Genomic DNA, 20,722 nt, shown 5'->3' with positions numbered 1-20,722 from the left:
GCCCTCAAAAAGTCCCCATCATGGGAGGACTATTTGGCTTGGCTACCATTGGCTCCCGGATAATTCATCATGACCAGATGGACGGCGACAAGGGGCCGCCAATCCCTCCACTATCTGCTGAGGACGTGAGCCTTGCATCTGGGATCCATGTTATTCTGCGTCTATCATCCAGTCCACAAGGCAACTCATCCTAGGCTCTCGAGCCCAATATGGTAATGTCTGTCCATGCTCAGTTATCCACTTGCTTCCAAACCACGTCTCGTCTATACGGATCCTAGAATCTCGCTGAATCAAGGCACATGAGGGGGCGCCTACATATCCATCACGTCTCATGTTGAGACCACTTTAATTTAGTCCCGATCGATGTCAAGGATCTCCGTTTGCTCAGCCACCCGTCAGAGTTTGACGCTGAGGTCTTGGATACTGGCAGGCGAGATGCCTTCTTAAAGACGAAGCTGTCGCTGCTTCTTTGGAGTCCAATCCTTCTTCATACTCAACTCTCACTCATTCTCTTTCCGTTTTGTTCCCAGGTTTGGGCTTCTTTTCTCAGTCGTTCCCTCTGACAGGTGCTTTGGTCGCCTTTTTCCAAGTTAACAACAACTTTGCTCTTTGATAGAGTATTTTCACTCATTGCCAAATCAACAAAACACCAAACCAATTCACACCTTTCCGATTGACTTCCTTCACCATGTTCATGCGCAACGTTCTTATCGCGGCTGTCAGCCTGCAGGCTCTCGTTGAGGGTGTCATTGCCCAGGAGAAGGTCACACTCACCAGAACTGTTACTCGCCAGAAGCCCAAGACTTCTGCTGGCAACCCTTATGAGGTCCCTGATGTTCCTGAAGTGACCGTTGTTCCCACCTCTTACATCACTGACGGAACTACTATCTTCGTCGACGAGACCGTCACAATTCCTTGCTCCCGATGCACAGCTTCTACTGCTGGTGATGCCGACGCCGAGGTCACTTCTGAGGTTATCACTACTGTCATCACCAGCGATGCTGGCAGTGTTTCTGACCAGACTGCTGAAGTGACTGTTATCCCTACTTCTTACATCACCGACGGCACCACCATCTTTGTTGATGAGACCATCACCATTCCTTGCTCCAAGTGCACTGCTTCTTCTACCGCTGACGCGGGTGCTGAGGGTACTTCCGAGGCTGTTTCTGAGACCGTCTCCGAGTCTGAGGCTCTCTCCACTGCTGATGCCACTACTTCTGGTGATGCCGCAGCTGCTGGTACTTCTGAGGCTGTCTCTGAGGCTTCCAGCGAGACCATTTCCGAGGCTGCTACCACTGAGGCTGAGGCTCTTTCCACTGCCGAGGCCACTGACTCTGGTTCCATCACTGAGCAGACTGCTGACGTGACCACTGTTGTTCCTACCTCTTTCATTACACGCGGTACTACTCGCTTCGTCAACCAGACCATCACCATCCCCTGCACCAAGTGTGCTGGTGGCAAGACCAAGACTGCTGCCACTGGAGTTGTTGGCGAGACCACCCTTGACACCTCAGCTGCTCTTGAGACTACCGGAGCTACCCAGGACGCTGCTGAGACCTCTGCCGAGACCTCCGTCCCTGTTGAGGAGGAGACCACCGACGTTGACAACGCTACCCAGACTGCCAACACTGCCACTAATGAGGCTGAGGCCAGCACCGAGACTGAGACTCCTATTCCTACCACCATCATCCTCACCACTGGTAAGGGACAGAGCACTGTTTCCACTCAGCCCGGACCTTTCGCCAACACCACTGTCGCCGCTGGCGCCGAGATCACTGGTTCTGATGAACTCCCCGGTGCCGTTTCTTCTGAAGCCGCTACTAGCAGCGCTGTCGTTAGCAAGGTGAACAAGCCCGTCATCGTTGTCATCCGTGAGGTTACTATCTTCCACCGCACTGTTGTTATTGGTGCCGCCTGCCCTCCCGTCAAGCGTGGCAACAAGGGTGACTTCGTTGTTGGTACCGGTTCTGACGAGAAGACCTTCCCTGAGCTCGGCGAGGCTCTCACTGATGCTTGTGACAAGCAATTCAAGGACTGCTCTGAGAACGCTGGAAAGAACTTCGAGGTCTCCGATTGCCAGAAGCAGCGTGAGATTTGCCGTGCCGATGCCTCATCCACTGCTAAGGCTCCTACTCCCATCACCAAGGAATCCACTGAGACCGCCTCCATCATTCTTCCCTCTGACGCTGAGGTCACTGGAAAGACCAAGCCCGGTGTTGGCGGCCATGTTGTCATCTCTACCCGAACCCTCACTGTCTCTGAGTCTTGTGCTATCTCCGATGGTACACCTGTCATCGAGGGCCCCACGTCCACGGGTGCTGTCAAGACCACTGAGACTGCCGCCGCCGAGACTACCTCCGATGCCGAGGCCGCTGGCTCTACCGCTCTCGGTGCCGAGACCTCTGAGGCTGCTACCGAGACTGCCACCGGCGTTGTTGAGAGCTCTGAGGCTGTCACTGTTGTCACCATGACCAAGTCCGACGGCGAAATTAGCACTATTGCCATCACGCTCACCAACGGTGTCCCCACTGGCACTGGTGTCGTCCCTCCTGAGACCCAGGTCGACTCTTCTGCCGAGGCTGCTGAGACCACTGCTGCTGCTGAGACCTCTGGCGACTCCGAGGCCGTTGGTTCTACTGCCCTTGGTGCTGAGACCTCCGAGGCTGACGAGACCGTCACTGCTACTGCCACTGGTGTAGTTATTATCACCATGACTAAGTCTGACGGCGAGATCAGCACTACTGCTATCACTGTCTCCAACGGTGTCCCTACCGGCACCGGTGTCGTCACCGTTCCTGGCGAGGGTGAGAAGACCACCGTTGTCGTCCCTCCCGCTGAGACTTCAGAGGGTGCCATCGGCCAGGAGACTACTGTCCCTGCTGCCGGCGAGACTGTTATCACCAAGACTGTTACCAGCCAAGTCACCTCCTATGTCACCGTCGGTGTCAACACCATGACCGTTGGCGTCGAGACTGTCACCCTTACCAACCAGGTCACTGAGACCGTCACCGTCCCCTGTGGTGCCGGTAAGGAGACCGTCAAGGTCATCACTTCCGTTGTCACAGCCTGCCCTGCCTCTACTACTCTGGCCACTACCCGTGCCCCTGAGCCCGAGACAGTCTACGTGACCGCGACCGTCGAGGCCGCCCGTCTTCACAGCGACGTGCCCGCTCCTGAGCGATTCCGCCGCATGCTCGGCTTCTGGTAAACAAGCGCAGCTTGGCTATTGTTTCCTTTTTTCGATTCAACTTCAGACAACTTTGGGATAAAAACAACACACAAGGGTTTTAGACTGTAGGATATTTCGGGGGTGGAGTTCTTTTCAAAGGGTGGCGACTGTCATCCTCCCGCGGTCACACTTCCGTCTGTGACTGGATGTTCTGTGATTAGGGGAGGATGATGGTACGCAGAGGAATGAGAAACATTGAGATTTGGAGTTGAACTTTTTGTCCCTTTTGTTACTTTCATGTGCTTATGATTTTGCCTGCGGGCGTGTAACATGATGTATTTACCGCCCGGATTAGAGAACACAAAACGTCATTTCATTATATCTTGCTTGTGTCTTTGCCTCTGGAAATATGACCGTAAAGTGTGACCTGCATGTGTTCACTTCTATAAATGTATAGAAGAAAGCTTTAATCATAGTTTCACCAGTATTCCCACTTATGCCTCCTTGCGGATTTCGAAGAGATAGCCGAATGGTACGCGACGGCCGAGGGATGAGTCGGCGATGCCGAGAAATGTGAGCCCATACAAGTTGTGAATAGTCACCAAGTTCAGTGGATGAGTAAAGCGGCAGGGCATATATCTTGTTCATACTATATGCTAACCAAGACTATATAATAAAGATTGGATAATATTCCATCACCGTAACCAAGCTCCAAGAGCTATATACAACCTTTCCCACCAAGAAAAAACACAAAACGCCCACAGAACTCGCCAAACGATAGCGTAACAAGCATTGTCGCCGCGAGCCCTGGTTCAACACACTATCCGCAAAGCGATGGCGTAGAAGCACTTTCGCTGCCGAGGGAAATGGGGAAACTCGTAGGACAGCGTGTACAAACGCTGATGGGGTATCATAATAAAGAGCAAAACAGTGTGTAAATACCAAAGTAAAAAGAACAAAAAATAATCCGATGGGGGTGAATGCTCGGAGGGTCTGGACTTGCGAGGGGAGCAGGGTAATAGCGCTGAAGCATTGTCACCAAGCTGTTCGCAAGACCAGGGCGTCCTCCAAAGCATAAATCGTTGTCGAGGCCGTCATATTAGTGGTACGTGTACCAGATCGAAGATTTGGCGACGCCCCGGGGCGTAACGACAGATCCCTAACGGATGAGGATGAGAAGTGAATGTCGTCAAGGCTTGTCATGAGCGAATAGCCATGTTGATACAAGCAGCTGAATCAGCAGGTTGGGCTACTGCCAGCTGCTTAATTAAGAGACGTCGGCCAGGGCGATTGTTGAAGATACAGCCTGGGCGTGCGAATCCAAGGAGCCCCGTAGACTTAGACGCGGCTCGACTTCTTCCAAGGAAGAGATCCGAAACCGCGCTCCTGACCCTCTCGCCGGGCTGCACCATCCTCAAATTCACTGGACGAGTCTGACTGAAGCTTGCTACTGGCTGGGTTGCCGAAATATGCGAGAAGAACCTTCATCGCGAATGAGCTAAGGATGCTCATACACAAAATCCCAATCATGGTGTAGTTGCTCTTGCGGTATTGGTGAGGGCCAGGGGCGGCGTCCTCGGGCCAGCCAGTGTAGAGAGCATAAGTTGTCATGACACTACCCAGATTACCAAGACCAGAAACCAGAGCAGTCGCAGCAGCAACTCCGACTTCACCATGACGCTTCTGGAAGATCTCAGAACTCCAAGCCATGCAGATAGGGACAGTGGGACCAAGACCGAAACCGACCATAAGAAGACCTCCATATCGAGCCCAGCCGTTGGTAGTTGCCAGAGTAGTGGTGAGAAGACCAGCGATCTGGATGCAGACCGCAGCGGAGAAGAAGTACGGGCGAGATTGGTGGAAGCGGTCCGAGATAGGAGTAACAATGAGAATGGCAATGAGATCCATGATCCAGATTGGCGCAAACAGGAGACTCACTTCGACGCCGCTGGCCTCAGGTCGGATAGATGCGATGATGACGGATCCGTACATCTGAGTGCCGATGCCGACGCCAACAACACCGAAGTACATCAAAGTCAGGGGCCAGAGACGCCAGTCGATCAGAACAAGGCCTAGATCCCTAAAGTTCCAGGGTCGGGCGTGGTAAACACGCCGAAGGTCGTGGTAGTGGATAACTGCGTCTTGGCCCTTGAGAACCTCAGGGGTAGCAGGGAGCCACTTGAAGATACCGGTCTTGGGTCTGGTCTGGCCAGGTGCAAGGGGTCGGTCAGGGAGCCACCACAGGAGGATAACGCTCAGGACGACACCGACAAGACCATAAACCATGAACATCCAGCGGAAACCCACGATACCTCTCTCTCCATCCATGAGTTGGAATCCCGCAGACACGAGACCAACAACGGCAGCAGACACTTGAGACGCAGTGAAGTAGTAGCCGATTCGCTGGCCAGTACGCGAAGGAGGGTAGAACAAGGTGAGGTAGAAGGCCATACCAGGCCACATGCCAGCAATGACGAGTCCAAGCAAGAATCGAAGTAGCTTCACACTCCAAGGATCATTGACAGCAGCGAAGCATGTGCCAATGACACTAGTAGCAAAGACAATGCGTGCCATCCAGAGACGTGGGCTCAGCTTGCTCATAATGAGGTTGGAGGGACAGTCAAAGATGACATATGCGACGTAGAAGAGAGCGAGAGCAGTTGAGACATCCTTTGGAGTCATTCCAAGAACAGTCATGAGATCGTGCCCCTTATCCTTGTTCATGGTTTGAGCAATACCAATGTTGGACCTGATGGCTGAGCAGAGGAAGTATAGGACCCAGAAAGCTGCAACATGATGAGTGGATGGTTTCAAGGGTGGTACAAAGCAGACTTACCAGGAATGATACGGCGATCAATCTTTCTGTAATTCAACTGGTAAGTGATGTGTCGATCTGAGAGAAGTTGGCCACAAACCTGTAGATACGCTCTACTGTCTCAACATCATAATCACCCTCTCGGGCATTTCCCTCTTCCTGATTCTCAAGCCCAGTAGAAGCAAGATGAGGCTTGGACGCGGGGTCATCATGCTGGCCACCACTGGCGAGCGAGCTATGAGCTGACTCTGCCATTGGAAGTACAAGACTTGAAAGCAATGGAGGAGCGTGCTATAAGTCTGATTCAGATATTGCAAGTGACGACAGCGGATTTGAATAGGAAGAGAGGCAATGCCAGTCGAGAGGGTTTTGATAGTAAGAACAAAAGTAAGGATGAAGGAAGAAACTGATGTTGAGGGGAAGAGGGAATAGAAAGAGGGTGGAGGGGATTTATTAATGGAAGAAAAAAAGTTGAGGGTCCGTATCGATCATTGGATGAGATCCGTGGTTTGTGAGCCGATCTAGGCCGCTAAAACCGATGCAGATTTACTCTTGGGGGATAGCTTTTGCAGGTTGGGGTAGCTATAACCCACTAAGTGCGGCTACTTAGAGCTAATTATCAACCCTTAACCCAACCCTTCTTGTGTCCGTAGACTCTGCCAACGTGATCGGCTGGTTTTTAGTCACTCCGGAGCTGAAGAGGCAGAGACATGGATAATGTTGTATCAATTGAGTGATTGGTGACTTATAGACACAAGAGTAAAGGTGAGTAGTTCGGAGATGAGAACTGCATCTCAACAATTGAAGATATAGAGCTCCAAAGCTCCGGATGCTACACGGCCCGGTAAGAGCCGCCTCGGTACTACCGCCGTATAAGAGCTTATTCGGCAATCTACCGAGTTCACAACACCGACGATCGGAACAGCAATAGTCATTCAAACTTGTGTAAAACGACAGCGTGATCTCTGTTAGCCTATCCTCGGCTCAGAGGCAGTGTCTGGTATTCTAGAATGCCCGGTGCAGCCCGGAGTACTCTCGGCTTTGCAGCCGTTGATCTCATGTCAGGGGAATGCAGCCAGGGTCCAACGACTCTGGTAACGAAGACAGTCTGGTCCAATCAAAGACCCAGTCTTTACGACTCTCCAAATAATAACATTGTCTTATATAGATACTGCGATAGATATCACAGCTACCTTAAGAATGGGTACATCAAATTGCCTAGTGGCAGCTTCGGCTTGTGTACATCAGCCCTTATACGCCTTCTCCAACTCAGCAATATCAAACTTCTTCATCTTCATCATAGCCATAGTCGCTCTTCCAGCTGAAGCTTTGTCCTCAGATCCAAGCATCTCCTTGAGCGCTGAAGGCACGACTTGCCAAGCAACTCCAAACTTGTCGGCCAACCATCCACACTGTTGGCGGGCCTCATCACCACCTTCGCTGAGCTTCTCCCAGAAGTGGTCAACTTCAGCCTGATCCTTGCAATCGATCATCAGAGAAATGGCTTCGTTGAAATTCCATTTGGCTGGGCCGCCATTGAGAGCGACAAAGGAACGGCCTCGGAGCTCGAATTCGACAACCATGACCCTTCCGGGCTCCTGGCCGTGTTGGTCTTGGCCGGCGGGCGTGTAGCGTTGGATGGTGTTGATCTTGGAATCAGGGGCAAAGATTGAGACGTAGTGGTTTGCTGCCTCTTCGCCTTGGTCCTCGAACCAGAGACAAGTAGTGAGTTTCCCGAAAGACATGGTGTTCAGTGATGGTGGACTGTTTGACAGAGTATTGAATTGTGTGTCAGTATGATAGAGGACAAGAGGGAGAAATCACGTCTTCTTTATAGACCTATGTCGTTGACTGAACCAACACCGTGAACTCTGGTGGCTTATGCCAGGAGTATTGTTCACATATTGAGGCGTAAGACTTGATCATCAGGGGTTAGCAAATGGAGGAAATGCACAGATGAAAGCTTTCACATCGTAGCACAGCAATCCGTTGGAGAACCGTGAACAAAGACATTTGCCGAAAGCCACTTCATCTCGAGGCGTTAGCTATCGCATTGTTGAACCAATTGTCTCTGTTGGGTCTGAGGACTGAGAGCGGGGAACGCTTCAGGTTCAGTAGCCAAGCATAAGACGGGAAACAAATGTCCGACATGAGATTTTGCTGTTATTCATACTGATAACATTTCATCTGCTTGGGCCTCACCCTTCAAACTGTTCTGTGGGCAGAGAAGATGAAGATGAAGCATTGCTCATGGATAAGGTTAAAAGGAACCTTCAAATACGATCCTTTTTATTTCTTCAACTGACAAGCTTTGACAAGGTTCTTGAGATCAGCTCCGATCGTCGTAATAAACCAATAAAGATACGCATAATTCGTGTGGCTCACCTCGCAAGCTCAGCATTAGCTGCTTTAGGCCTGGCCCTTGTCAGGTCGGGTCAGGTCAGGTCAGGTTGGGTTGAATGGTTCAACCTGAGGTTCAACCTCATATTTCTGGTGTAAATGCACAAATGCCTTAGATCTCAAATCGTTCCTTCCCGTCCCGTCCCCTAATCTTAGTACCTAGGTAGTATCCAAAACACAAAGCGCCCGAATCTCCAAATTCTCACCCAATTCCAATTTCCCCTCTCTCAACACCCAAAACCGTCACCACCGGGAACTATCTGCAACTCAAATGCTATTGAGTCGGCAGGATCGCTACTCCTTACTCGTTACGAACCTACCCTTTCATCCTTAGCGAGCTCATCGACCTTTGGTAGCCTCGCCAATGCCTCACTTGGGATTATCGTCGTCACCACCAGCGTCATCTGCTTGTGCCACCCACATGCTGGTGCTCTGATACATACGCAACAACTCCACGCCAAAGGCTGCGATACGCTGATAGTCGCAAGCCTGTCGCAAACTAGCATTGATTTGGACTATCAATCTAGCAAGCCGCGACATGTCCCGCTCAGGACTCAGTGGTCTGGATGTTGATACATCAATCCCCTTTGATATTGTTCCCGTTGGACAAAGCTGTCCACTTTATGTTCGACTGTTGCCACCTGGAAAATAAGGTTGTGAGGCCTCACAACCAAAGGACCAACATCAACCTGGCACGATGAGTCATCGTATGTTTCATCCATTTTTGGAAGCTGCCTTGATCTATCTGATCTCATGCCCAGTAGGTGCACACTATTCGGAAACAGAGATCCCTCACTGGGCCTTTAGCGACTTTAACGGTAGCAGCCTGACGCCTATTGAGTCCTAAGAGCCAGGGTCGGAAAGTCACTTCTCAGTGCACGTCACGGACTTGAACTTGGAAAACCCTGGCAGATGATACGGAATTACGGATCCCCCAATAAGCAAAGTTGGCTTAAAATCTAGAGACTGTGAACAAGATCACGGGATCCTATCGGAATGCATTTGCGAAGGATCCATAAACGCGGCCCGCACAGCCTCATGCCTAACTATACTATCTTCGAGCGAAGATCAGAAAAGACAACGAATACGATTAATGGGCGGACACACAAGGAAGTCTACTTGCGTGCTGTTAGTCGTCGTCGGAGCCTTGCACTTCCCCACGCCTCCATTATGCGACGCCACCAAAAGAGGCACGGCGCGTGAGTCACGATTTTTAACGCTTCCGCATAAGTCGAAGGACTTTGCTTATTATGGGACCTGCCGTATCGAGTCATCGTTACCCGTTGTCTGCCTGGAGTAACAGTCAAATACTAATAAAGTCGTGTTCGCAACAAACTTTCGCCCAACAATTCGGATCTGTCGGCGCCACAATACTTGCGTTTGCTAAGCCACGCACACGCGATGTCACGTGCTGACTCTGACTAATCCCAGATTTTGCTCCACCTTGTTCTACCCGTTGCCTTCCGCTTTTTCATACCAGAATTTTCAGGCCTCCAACCTTGAAGCTTCATCCATCATAACCAACCCGAACCGAGCGAGCAGTCACCGGCATAGCGATTTGCCATTATACCTCCTCTACTCCTCAATACCAACTCCCATCCACGATCCTCTATAAAGCGCACTCTCGCCCCCCGACCACAGGTACCGCTTTTAATTCACGCGCCTCTCGATTACAAACTCCTGCGACCGCGATTCTTGCGTCGCCTCCCGATTGTCGCAAAGCAATATCAGTCACTCACAGGTACCATGAGTGTCGCATTCGAACCTCGCAACTTCATTCATGATGGGAGCTATCCTCCCATCGGCGACGACCACGATCATGGTGCGGACCAAAGATTTACAGACAGTGATGTCGCCGAGCAACTCAGTCATTACACAACCGAGGCGTCCATGCTCCCGGATACCACAGGCGTTCTTGGAGATGATAGGGGGATGATGCCGGAGGATGCTGCTGCTGTTCAGGAAGCAACCCGACTCGACCTTGGACCCCACTCGTTCCCGTCCCCGATCGAGGACGCTATGCAAGCACCATCACTCGACCCTCTACCCGACGACAAAGATCTTTCTCCGAGTATCGAATCTCCTCCTCCTTCGTCTTCTCGAGTGAAGTCCATTCCAAAGCCCGAGAGAGATGCGGTCAAGGGCGCCGACGGCAAGTTTCACTGTACCTTGGACGATTGTAAGGAAGACGTCCGAGTATTTTCGCGCAAATGCGAGTGGAAGTAAGTTCCCGCCCGAATTTCGCACTCAGTAACATTTTGCTAACTATTTTACAGCAAACACATGGACAAGCATGAACGACCGTACCGATGCCCTGCCGAGGGTTGCGAAAATCTTCCTGGTTTCACATACTCTGGCGGTTTGCTTCGGCATGAACGAGAGGTTCATGGCAAACATGGGGGGCCCAAGAACACGGTCAACTGTCCTCATCCTAACTGTAAGCGACACACCGGCAAGGGATTCTCAAGACAAGAAAACCTGAATGAGCACCTACGTCGGGTTCATACCAATCCTGATGGATCTACTCCTACCGAAATCGTTCAATCACCCGGCGACAACGACAGCGAAAAGACGGGCATGAAGCGCAAACGCCACTCGAGCGAGCAGGCCACTGAGGAGCTGACCGAACTCAGAGAAGAAGTCAAACGCCTGAAAGAGGAGAATGAGAAGCTGAGGGCTGAGATGAACCAAAACTCCCAACATTCTCTGTCTATGATGGCCCAGATCGCTGAGTTGCAGGACGCTCTGCGTGAAGGTCTTGGACACACCCTGGGAGCTCCCACTGCACAGATGATATAGAATCCAATCTTGCCTTTGGCAGTCCCCAACTTCAATGGACTATAAGCAGGACAAGGTCTGATGAGCATCATCACAAGCGGCCTGGACCAGGCAAAGCTCTGGTACTCCCGGGAAGTTCATTCTTTGACAGCTCCATCTTCTTTCACTCAACATATACACACTCCACTCGGCGTTCGGCTTTATGCATTGGGCTCATGGTTTCACATCAAGTACGAGTCCTGGCATGACTCTTTTCACTTTTACTCTCAATTATTTTTTCTGGCACGGCGTTTATTCCAAGGTACTGGAACTGAAAGAAATGATATCCCCCTCCTGTTTGATACACAAATACAATGCACGCGCACACTTTACATGATCAATGAAAGAATGGCAGATGGATTAGGGGCTATGGAACGGGACCGTATACCAAGCAGTATGCATGAGAAATGAACCAAAGGTGTCGGACGGTTGAGCTTTTTTATCTGTAATACCCCTGTAATATACTAGATGGATGCTATACGCATCCCTTTTCTTCTCTCATATGAGTGCTATTAGAGTTCTCATGTTTCAAACCAAGCTCCTCGTCCTCTAAACTTACCCCATTGACTTTTTCGGTGCTTGTGATGCTATGACTCTTAATTTCCGGAAACTTCGGTAGAGTGGCAAAGCCACCACAAATTGCTTCGCAAGCTCCTACCGATGCGATGCGGCTCAGCATATCTTCCATTTTGAACCCCGAGTTCATGCACTATGTACCTACACCCCATGAATGCATCCCTAACCCAAAATATACACAGCTCCTGTCTTGTCTTGTCTTCTCCTTCCTTTGGGTAGAAGTCTGAAACAGAATCCCAATCATGCAGCTCCGTCTTGCCCTCTTCATATAAACATTCAAACCCGGCTTCACGCTGAGAAACCAAATAAGGACGAGGTAAAATTGTAACTTCTTTCAAGGCGACTTCATCCTGCGCCGACAAAACCCGCACCTGCAACCCCTGCTCGTTCCCTAGACGGCCTGCACGTAACTCGCAGGCACACTTCCCGTAACGCCCGCCTTCTCGACCTCGACCCAGCCATCGCCCGGGTCATCCTGCACAAGGACAAAACGTTCGCCTTCGGCCATGGAGTGCTCTGACTCAGCCTGTGCCGTGTATTCGTATAGAGCTTCTACATAGCGGAGCTTCTTTGCGCCGCGCTTGGGCGCTACTGCCGGTCCCTTCTTCTTGGTTGATGGTGCTAGGGATGATGTTGTTGAGGTGGAGTAAGTAGATGATGGCCGGGCTGCGGGGGCGGGAGCAGCCGGTGTAGTAACGGTGGTGAGCTCGACATATGATGATGGAACGAGGCCTTCCTTGTAGCCTGCGCGGACCTTGATCCAGCCAGAGCCGTCTATAATACAATCAGATGTCATCACTGCGATATCAGGGGTTCAGACTTACCGTCAGGTTCCAGCAGTACCACTTCTCGACCATCTTGTACTGTAAGTTCACCCTCACCACTAGCTTCAAATGCATACAGCATCTTGCCCTTCTTCTCCTCCTTTGCGCCACCGTTTGTCTCGCCGCCGCCAGAACCCGTGATATAAGCTACTGGTGGAGGCGCCATGATTCTGTTCTTGCGCATAGTGCCAGATGACTTGGCCGAAGACATGCTTGGCCGTCCCGCGTCTGGCGGCGTTTCCTCCGATGGGCTGAGCTGCCCAGATATGGATCCTGATAGAGATGGACGTGCTGAATGAGAGCTTAGAGACGTCATGGTGTTGGAACGGGTTAGTTCAGGTCCATCTGAAGCATTAGAGTGTAGCGATGTCATCGTGGCACTGGGCTTAAGTAGCTTATTCGCGGCATCCTGGCGTTCGGCCTTGAGCTTCTTGCGCTCATCCTTGGACTGCTCGCCAGGACAGTCAGGGGGCACTTTCATCTCACACTTGCTATGGCATGTGTAGCCACAGTCTCGACAATCGAAGCCCTTTGCGCTCAGTCCCCAGATTCTCTCTCCACACAAATCACAATTCGTGGGTATCTTGAACGTTTGACTCTTGAAGTTGTGGTTCTTTGCACCCAGCGTCACATCACCCACGACAGATGTGATTGTAGATGTCTCGACTTCGGCCGTCAGTCTTTGACGGTCAATAGAATGCAGATCTTCCTGCATTGAGAAGAGTATGCGAACAACTTCCACCTCGTCCTTCTTCTCTTTTCCTTCCCTGACTCGTTGCTTGAGTTGTTTGAGACTTTCAACCTCTCGTCGCTTCTTATCAACCTCCCTCCGTAGTTCTCCCAGTTGCGACTTGGACTTGCCCAAGACATTGCGCAAGAAGACCTTTGCGGTCTCGTCAACCACCATGGTACCATCATCGTGCCAAACAGGACTGGCCTCGAAATGCTTGTCGGGCGGTTCGTTAAAAACTCCCATATTGTGTTGAATGTACATCATGGAGTCGAGATGGGGCAAATTCCTTTGAATCTCGGTGCCCTGGTGCTGGACCATGCCGTTGCTTTGTTGCAGCATGTCAGACTCGAGGTTTGTCGCAACAGTCCAAAGACTGTTCAGCTTGATCGTTCGAAACTCGCTAAGATCCTGTAGACTATCCATAACCTCGGGGACATATTCGTGGTAATATTTCTCCTTCTGCTTATTGGTAACATTGATCGCAATGATATAAGTGTTCTTGGCGTTGTTCATCTCGAATAGCTGTTGTGTGTAGGCATTCTGAGCCTTGGCCTTGTCATAATGCGACTCGGTCTTCTTACGCTTAGACTCGACCTCTTGGCAGACAGTGTCGTATTTGCCCTTTGTCTTGGCGAGTGAGGCATATGAAGCATCGCGCTCTTGCTCGAGCTTAGTAGCGAAGTCGGAGTGTCGTTTGCGCAATTCTTCAAAACGGCCGCCAAAGAACTTGAGCGGCTCGGCAACCTGAGAAATAAGATTGTTGGCGTATCGGTCATGTTCGTTGGCGCGGGATTCGAGCGTCGTAAGCTGGGTTGTCCATGTAGTCAAAGAAGCACTGTAACGGTCGCACAGTGATCAGCGTGTGCTTTCAGGCCAACTCATGGGAGATTGCGTCCGTACCTTTCGAGCGAGCCGGGCGTCATGGCAGGAGTGTCTCCTACACTGAGCTGAGCCGTCTTTTTGTTCTTCTTGTCAAAGTACTTTTTGGCAAGTGCTGTAAGCTTTGCGCTATATTCCTTCTCAATGGCTGCGCGCTCGCGGTAGAATTGCTGTATGTCTTCAAGCCAGGCGATGCCATGGCCGAGCCATGCATTCGCGGGTTTGAAGCCATCCTAGGACGCTTTCTGTTAGCCATGCGAATGCTGAGAGAGCATGTGAAAGGAGCTTCCAATGCAGGCGCAAGACAAAAAGGAGGCCACAATGATGCATTATCAACAGCAGGCCATCTTCAGTCAAATAGGCAACCAACCTTGAGCTCTGAGCCAAAGGTGGGCATCGCGTCCACCTCAGCCATGATGGGCAACGTGTGTAGGTATTCAAATCGAACTCAGGAGCGAGGGGTAATCGGTCGGCGCGGATGAGACGGAGACATGTACGAGATCGCAGATTCGAGGCCGAAGGTGTATCGAGAAAAAACGGCCTCGGTTATAGAAACAAGCTTGGAATTGAAAGTTATTTGTGAAAGTGAGGTTATAATGGATAATGACAGCCAACGATAGCGGGGGAAGATGAGGCGCAGCTTATGAGGATACAGTACAAGGTAACTAACAAATGGAAGGTAACTCTCAATTGAAGAGCAGACTAACGAAGAAGGAAGAAGGCGCCGCCGCACCGCGCCGCGTGGGCAGCCGATAGAACAAGCCCGTCCAACCCTGCGGGCATGGAGAGGGTGGTCAGTTTAGGCTCTAGCGTCCCTAATTTACAGCATTGAGAGCCTAAAACCCCGCCAATGAAGAAATATTGGGGGCGCCCCCATCATACCCGACGCCCCCATCTAGGAATTGATGGAAGACTTTTGGAGCAAGCCGAGACGAGATCCTTGGGTTTCAATTTAGGCTTGGGAAGACTTTGCCGATTTCCGGTCTGAGCCGCATAAGAAACCTTTGTCAGAGTCGCATTCATGTAGGTACCTACAGGCAGTCTGACGTCTTGACTCTTAAGTTTGTTCTAGAAATGTGTCATGATGGGTATGTCAGGGGTCGAATCTCGCGAGCATCACCATGTCCAATTTATAGCAATGCAACAGACTGCAAACAAGATATATATGTCCATGCTAGGTACACTAGTGCTCATGTCTGACAGCTTCGACACCGCAAGATCAGTACTCAGGGTCCTCGATGGCAATCTGCTTCAGAATATTTCGCCGATACATCTCCAAGGCAACACTGACCTCCAGGACCCAGAACCAAGAAAAGAGAGACGCGCAAAACCGACTGATAATCCACTTGGCAGTGGGCATAGTTCGGCGGGTGGTCGGCTCGGATGGAAGCCGAACGACCCCCGGGACATGCATGGCCCAGCAGCAACAGTAACAGGAGCAGTAACAGTAGTAGCACGTCATGTAAACTATTCCTAAAATCCCCTATGCGAAACTAAAACTATCAGACCGTTGCTACTATCCAAAACCGTTTTCTCAACTCTACTTCTCCATCATCAGTTGCTGCTGTCCTTTCCAGTTATTGTCTCTTCTTCTTATCAGCGATACCCCTGCCAAGACCAAAACCTCAATCTCTCACTCTCACTCTCTCAACTACCTAATCACCATGGCACTCACACTCCAAACAGCCATTGACAAGAGCAATCCGCTCGCAGAGGCCATCATCGTGCCATCCAAGCCCAAGGCCCTCACCGTCAGCTACTCCAACCTCGAGGCCGACGTGTCCGCCTTCCAGCGCAAGCTCGCCGATCTCGGCATCACAAAAGCCGCGCCTGTTTCTATCGCGCTCGTCAACTCGTACGAGTTCATCGTCTCTTTCCTCGCTGCTTCGTGGCAGCGCGGCATCGCAGCGCCTCTCAACCCGGCTTATAAGCAGGATGAGTTTGAGTTCTATATCGACGATGTCAAGAGCGCCATCGTCCTTGTTCCCAAGGGAGCTTGGGCTGCTGGTGCGGCCAGCGTGAAGGCTGCTCAGAAGTTTAATGCTGCTGTTGCTGAGTGCTATTGGGATGCTGCCAAGGGTGAGGTTGCCCTCGATGTCAAGGACTATGGCCTTCTCAAGGGCAAGAAGGAGAAGGTTCTCACAGCTGAGCCTGATGATGTTGCTCTTATTCTTCACACCAGGTAAGTTCTCATGATAGCTATGATAAGCTCATAACCAACAAATTGACAGCGGTACTACCTCGCGACCCAAGGTGGTGAGTAGATCTACTTGTGATTCTCATTGACAGCTTATACTCACATGAACAGGTCCCTCTCACTCACCGCAACCTGACCCGAACCATGAGTATGCTAAACCACATCCCATTTCGCTTCATTTACTAATTGTACCACAGACAACATCAAGAACACATACCAACTCACTTCCAAGGATAGAACCATGCTGGTCATGCCTCTATTCCACGTCCACGGCCTTCTCTGCGGTCTCCTCGCTCCTCTCTTCACAGGTGGCTCCATGGTTGTTCCCACCAAGTTCTCCGCCTCCGAGTTCTGGATCGACTTCAACACCCACAAGGCCAACTGGTACACTGCCGTTCCTACGATCCACCAGATTCTGCTCAAGAACCCTCTTCCCAGCCCCAAGCCCGAGATTCGCTTCATCCGATCATGCTCCAGCCCTCTGTCACCTACCGTCTTCCAGCAACTTGAGGAGACTTACGGCGCCCCCGTTCTCGAGGCTTATGCCATGACTGAGGCTGCTCATCAGATGACATCCAACCCTCTTCCTCCTGCCAAGAGAAAGGCTGGAACTGTTGGTATTGGTCAGGGCGTTGAGGTTAGGATTCTCAATGAGCAGGGCGAGGAGGTCCCTCAAGGCTCTGAGGGTGAAATTTGCATCATTGGTGAGAACGTCACCAAGGGTTACCTCAACAACCCCTCCGCCAATGCCTCTTCCTACCACAAGAACGGTTTCTTCCGAACGGGCGATCAGGGCAAGAAGGACGAGGACGGATACATCATCATCACCGGCCGTATCAAGGAGCTTATCAACAAGGGCGGTGAGAAGATCAGCCCCATTGAGCTGGACAACGTCTTGACCCGTCACCCTAAGATTGGCGAGGCTGTCAGCTTTGCCATCCCTGATGAGGTCTACGGTCAGGATATTGGTGTTGCCGTTGTCCTCAAAAACGGCGAGAAGTTGACTGCTGAGGAGCTCAAGGCTTGGGTCGCTGAGCGATCTGCCAAGTTCAAGGTGCCCAAGAAGGTGAGTTTCCCTGCAATATGCTCAACATGTAGGGAATGGAAGTGCTAACAGTGACGTAGATCTACTTCACCGAGATTATGCCCAAGACCGCAACTGGCAAGATCCAGCGAAGAATCGTTGCTGAGACCATGATGGGCGCTCCCAAGGCGAAGCTGTAAATGTTGTGTTTGTTTCACAGGCGCATTAGATTTCACATTTGAAGATTACAGGAAGAGGGTTTTGAAAGAAGTTGGATAGAAAATGTTCCCAATATTGATGAAGCATCGCTATTTAAATGCGGCTAAGATCGATTTATCCCACGCTGTCTAGCATGTTTATTCCCTGGCCATGATCGTGACCAATGACACCCGCCATATCCCCCTCGTTTTATATCTCGTTCCGTAAGATGCTGACCAACTCCTCCACATTAATCGCATAAAATCCAGTATCTTTTCCCTCAATCGTAGTGTCCATCATGGTCCGCGACCTCAATGATATCGTCATCGTCGTTGATGTACAACCGACTATCATTCCTCTTCAGCCCGGGCTTCTCAGCACCCGGCGCCTGAACCTTTCTGCTGGTCACGGTGTGTCGCTCAACCCAAGCCGCTGTGCCATCGGCTGCCTCCCATCGCAGCGGTGCCTTGGTGAGTGAGTCCTTGGCGTCTCCGTCGGCGGGTTTGGCGCTGGCAGGGTCAACGCCAGCTTCTTGTGCTGTGTGGAGTAGAGCAGCGTTGGCGTCTTGAAGATCGAGGAATACAGACGTGACTGTAACGTTGGACTCTGTGTCGCGCTGGAGGAGGATGTAGACTGAGGGAGCCATGATGGGTTGCTTCCGCAGTTTGTATGGGGATGGGAGGTAAGTGTGGTTTTCAGGTAGAATGTATGGCATAGGTTGTTGTGTGTTTTTGTGTGTAATTGCTTGAATAGTAGTGGTATGTTTGTTCAATTGTGTGAGTATGGTTGAAAAAGAAAGAGGGTGAAGCTGAGATATTATATCACATTTACTAGATCCCACCTCATGCACGAGCCTCCACTGACACAATCCAATTGCCAGGTGACCTAACTACCTTTAGCTCTACGGAGTATAGATGTCTAAATTGGACCCCTCCCCCGCCAACAATTGCGCGACTTCTGGCTTGTCATAAGTGGTGTGACTAGACTACGCGCAAGGCGAGAGTCGGGCCAAGATTAGCAAGCAAGACATATTACCTATTCAGTTCTTTTCGACTCCGTTGCGGCCGAATTCACTCGGTTTATCTCGAGACTTGAGATCCCCGTGGGGGGCGAATTGCGCAGTCCGGAGAACCAACGCCGAAGCCTTCGGAGCTGAAGCGGAGCCAGCCCGGGCTTAACAACTCCGGCCCGTCCGGTAGTCGCCGATCAAAACAAGTTATGATGCAAAGTTTGAACCCATGATATGAAGAATTCTGTGTCATAATGTTGAGGACTGAAGAAAAGAAACAATTTCTGCTTTCACTGTGGTCTCCGTCCCCAGATACTGTGACCCCAGAAATCTATCATGGCACGATATATCCACCATGTCCATCTCACTAGCAGGGATATCACATAGCATGATGACATACGATACAGACAGACCTCAACAAAACGAGATAAACTCCATGATAAAGCCCAAGTCATAAAACAAAAAGTACTACCATAACTCCAGTGACGTTGAGTTTTCGGAAAGTTTTACAATCTCGGGAACAAGACAGAATCAGGTTCGCCGAGTTTCCCGATAGCATCGGACTGCTTAAAAACAGGGTCTCGTTGTTAGGTCAGGGACCAAGCAGGTATTCGCTCGCTTAGCAGAGCTACCCCTGGAAGCAAATACATCATCATTTGACCTCATCGATGGGGCACGGCTTCAGCTTCGTCTCCATCCTCCGTATATCGGCGATCTTCTGCTTTTTCATCACGAGTCAATTGCTCATAAGAACAGAGCCATGGGATATTATTTCTAATGAGAAGTATCGGAGCAATCGGACATCTGAAAAGGGCAATGCAATGGTCCATGCTCGACAAAATGAACTGCTATTCTAATAGTTAAATGATAAACTCTGCATTGATACACAAGCATACACAAATAACCTCCTCCCACTTACACCAATATCCATGGTAAAATTCTCTGGACCAGAGTCGCCGTTGCAAACAAATCTATCTAAATACTAAATCCTGGCCAATATGATAGACAATACGCTCATCACCTACGCCTCGACTAGTCACCTATGAATCTCGTACTCGTCGCCAACTGGAAGAGCAGAGTCAAGTTTCTTGATCTCATGCTTCAAATTTCGTGTCATGACTCCAACCAAGAGGAAGATCGTCGTAATCAGCATCTCTGGTACAACACTTAGGCAAACTTGAACTGCTTTCGAGGTCAAGAAACCTGAAGTTGGGTGCGATATCTTGAGCTGGAGGTATGCGATACCATATGCAAGGCGCAATCCAAGGAGAGGAAGGTTGATAAAGACTGCATACATGAGCTTTGAGGTGTCAGTGTCCGAGTGTCGATCTTGGCTATGGCAAAGAATTCAACTTACTAGCTTCCCGCCGCGAAAGGAAGATACACGGCTGTTCGTAGATGATCTTTGACACTTTCCGAAGGACCACAAAGCCCAGATCGCGAGAAGGAGCCATGCTAACGCGATGAGTGCAGAAGCAACCTTGAGTAAGGTCTTGTTGGTGGAAACAGAATCGCCATTTTGCAACCCGACAACAGCCACGATGATGAGGGCCATAGCTGCTGCAACAAGACCATGATACTTGATCTCGAGAATGATATCGAGTTTTCTGTTGAGTCTAGGGTTCGTTCCACGTCGACTAAACAATTGCTAGTCAGTCAAGCCAGAGAGCAATGGCAGTGCGTGATACTTACGCTTCGTGCAAGATCCCAGAAGCGGCCAGCAGCAAAGGAGAAAGGCCAATACTGTTGAGAATAATCGATCCAGTTGAGCTGCTGGCTTCATGAAGACCAATGCCACCAGTTGCGATTCTGAGCACGCAGAATATCTGGACGTAAAGCCATCCTATGAGCCCAGTCTTTCCATGCTTGAAGAGGCAGTACAGAGCAGGTTGGAGGAGAATGATATAAATGGCTAGTTTAGCCGCCGAGATAGAGTCTGTCATTTTGAGAGGAGGAAACAGATTGAGATCGTTATAAGTGAGTTGTTGTGGTGATGTCTGTCTGATAAAACTGCCAAGAGCAAGAATATTGCTACATTATTATACTATTGCCGCAATTCCATTCCTGGCTGCCTCTTCAAC

General features: G+C 50.5%; 8 protein-coding genes across 8 annotated transcripts; 3 read left to right on the top strand and 5 right to left on the bottom strand.

Annotated features, from left to right (window-relative positions):
- Window positions 1-688: 688 nt before the first annotated feature.
- Window positions 689-3,208, top strand: FSUBG_3988 (uncharacterized protein; the record flags this gene model as incomplete). Its single annotated transcript, XM_036681927.1, has 1 exon — window positions 689-3,208. The coding sequence occupies one exon, from the start codon at window positions 689-691 to the stop codon at window positions 3,206-3,208; it is 2,520 nt and encodes an 839-aa protein (XP_036540546.1).
- Window positions 3,209-4,507: 1,299 nt separating this feature from the next.
- Window positions 4,508-6,239, bottom strand: FSUBG_3987 (major facilitator superfamily transporter; the record flags this gene model as incomplete). Its single annotated transcript, XM_036681926.1, has 3 exons — window positions 4,508-5,955; window positions 6,006-6,031; window positions 6,085-6,239. 3 exons carry the CDS (start codon window positions 6,237-6,239, stop codon window positions 4,508-4,510), a joined length of 1,629 nt encoding a protein of 542 aa, XP_036540545.1.
- Window positions 6,240-7,228: 989 nt separating this feature from the next.
- On the bottom strand, window positions 7,229-7,729 carry FSUBG_3986 (3-demethylubiquinone-9 3-methyltransferase; the record flags this gene model as incomplete). The annotated part of the gene is made up of 1 exon (XM_036681925.1): window positions 7,229-7,729. The coding sequence occupies one exon, from the start codon at window positions 7,727-7,729 to the stop codon at window positions 7,229-7,231; it is 501 nt and encodes a 166-aa protein (XP_036540544.1).
- A 2,401-nt stretch (window positions 7,730-10,130) lies between these two features.
- On the top strand, window positions 10,131-11,183 carry FSUBG_3985 (fungal specific transcription factor factor; the record flags this gene model as incomplete). Its single annotated transcript, XM_036681924.1, has 2 exons — window positions 10,131-10,606; window positions 10,661-11,183. The coding sequence occupies 2 exons, from the start codon at window positions 10,131-10,133 to the stop codon at window positions 11,181-11,183; spliced, it is 999 nt and encodes a 332-aa protein (XP_036540543.1).
- Window positions 11,184-12,168: 985 nt separating this feature from the next.
- On the bottom strand, window positions 12,169-14,628 carry FSUBG_3984 (BZZ1-Myo3 5p-Bee1p-Vrp1p actin assembly complex component; the record flags this gene model as incomplete). Its single annotated transcript, XM_036681923.1, has 4 exons — window positions 12,169-12,551; window positions 12,602-14,169; window positions 14,235-14,446; window positions 14,584-14,628. 4 exons carry the CDS (start codon window positions 14,626-14,628, stop codon window positions 12,169-12,171), a joined length of 2,208 nt encoding a protein of 735 aa, XP_036540542.1.
- Window positions 14,629-15,877: 1,249 nt separating this feature from the next.
- FSUBG_3983 (fatty acid transporter FAT2) lies at window positions 15,878-17,634 on the top strand (the record flags this gene model as incomplete). The annotated part of the gene is made up of 5 exons (XM_036681922.1): window positions 15,878-16,395; window positions 16,445-16,469; window positions 16,522-16,558; window positions 16,608-17,476; window positions 17,536-17,634. 5 exons carry the CDS (start codon window positions 15,878-15,880, stop codon window positions 17,632-17,634), a joined length of 1,548 nt encoding a protein of 515 aa, XP_036540541.1.
- A 278-nt stretch (window positions 17,635-17,912) lies between these two features.
- On the bottom strand, window positions 17,913-18,278 carry FSUBG_3982 (uncharacterized protein; the record flags this gene model as incomplete). Its single annotated transcript, XM_036681921.1, has 1 exon — window positions 17,913-18,278. The coding sequence occupies one exon, from the start codon at window positions 18,276-18,278 to the stop codon at window positions 17,913-17,915; it is 366 nt and encodes a 121-aa protein (XP_036540540.1).
- Window positions 18,279-19,677: 1,399 nt separating this feature from the next.
- On the bottom strand, window positions 19,678-20,584 carry FSUBG_3981 (uncharacterized protein; the record flags this gene model as incomplete). The annotated part of the gene is made up of 3 exons (XM_036681920.1): window positions 19,678-19,941; window positions 19,999-20,278; window positions 20,334-20,584. 3 exons carry the CDS (start codon window positions 20,582-20,584, stop codon window positions 19,678-19,680), a joined length of 795 nt encoding a protein of 264 aa, XP_036540539.1.
- Window positions 20,585-20,722: the final 138 nt, after the last annotated feature.

Source organism: Fusarium subglutinans (genome assembly GCF_013396075.1).
Source record: "Fusarium subglutinans strain NRRL 66333 chromosome Unknown NRRL66333_c0000034, whole genome shotgun sequence".
Taxonomy (NCBI): domain Eukaryota; kingdom Fungi; phylum Ascomycota; class Sordariomycetes; order Hypocreales; family Nectriaceae; genus Fusarium; species Fusarium subglutinans.
This window is presented reverse-complemented; position numbering and strand designations above follow the sequence as displayed.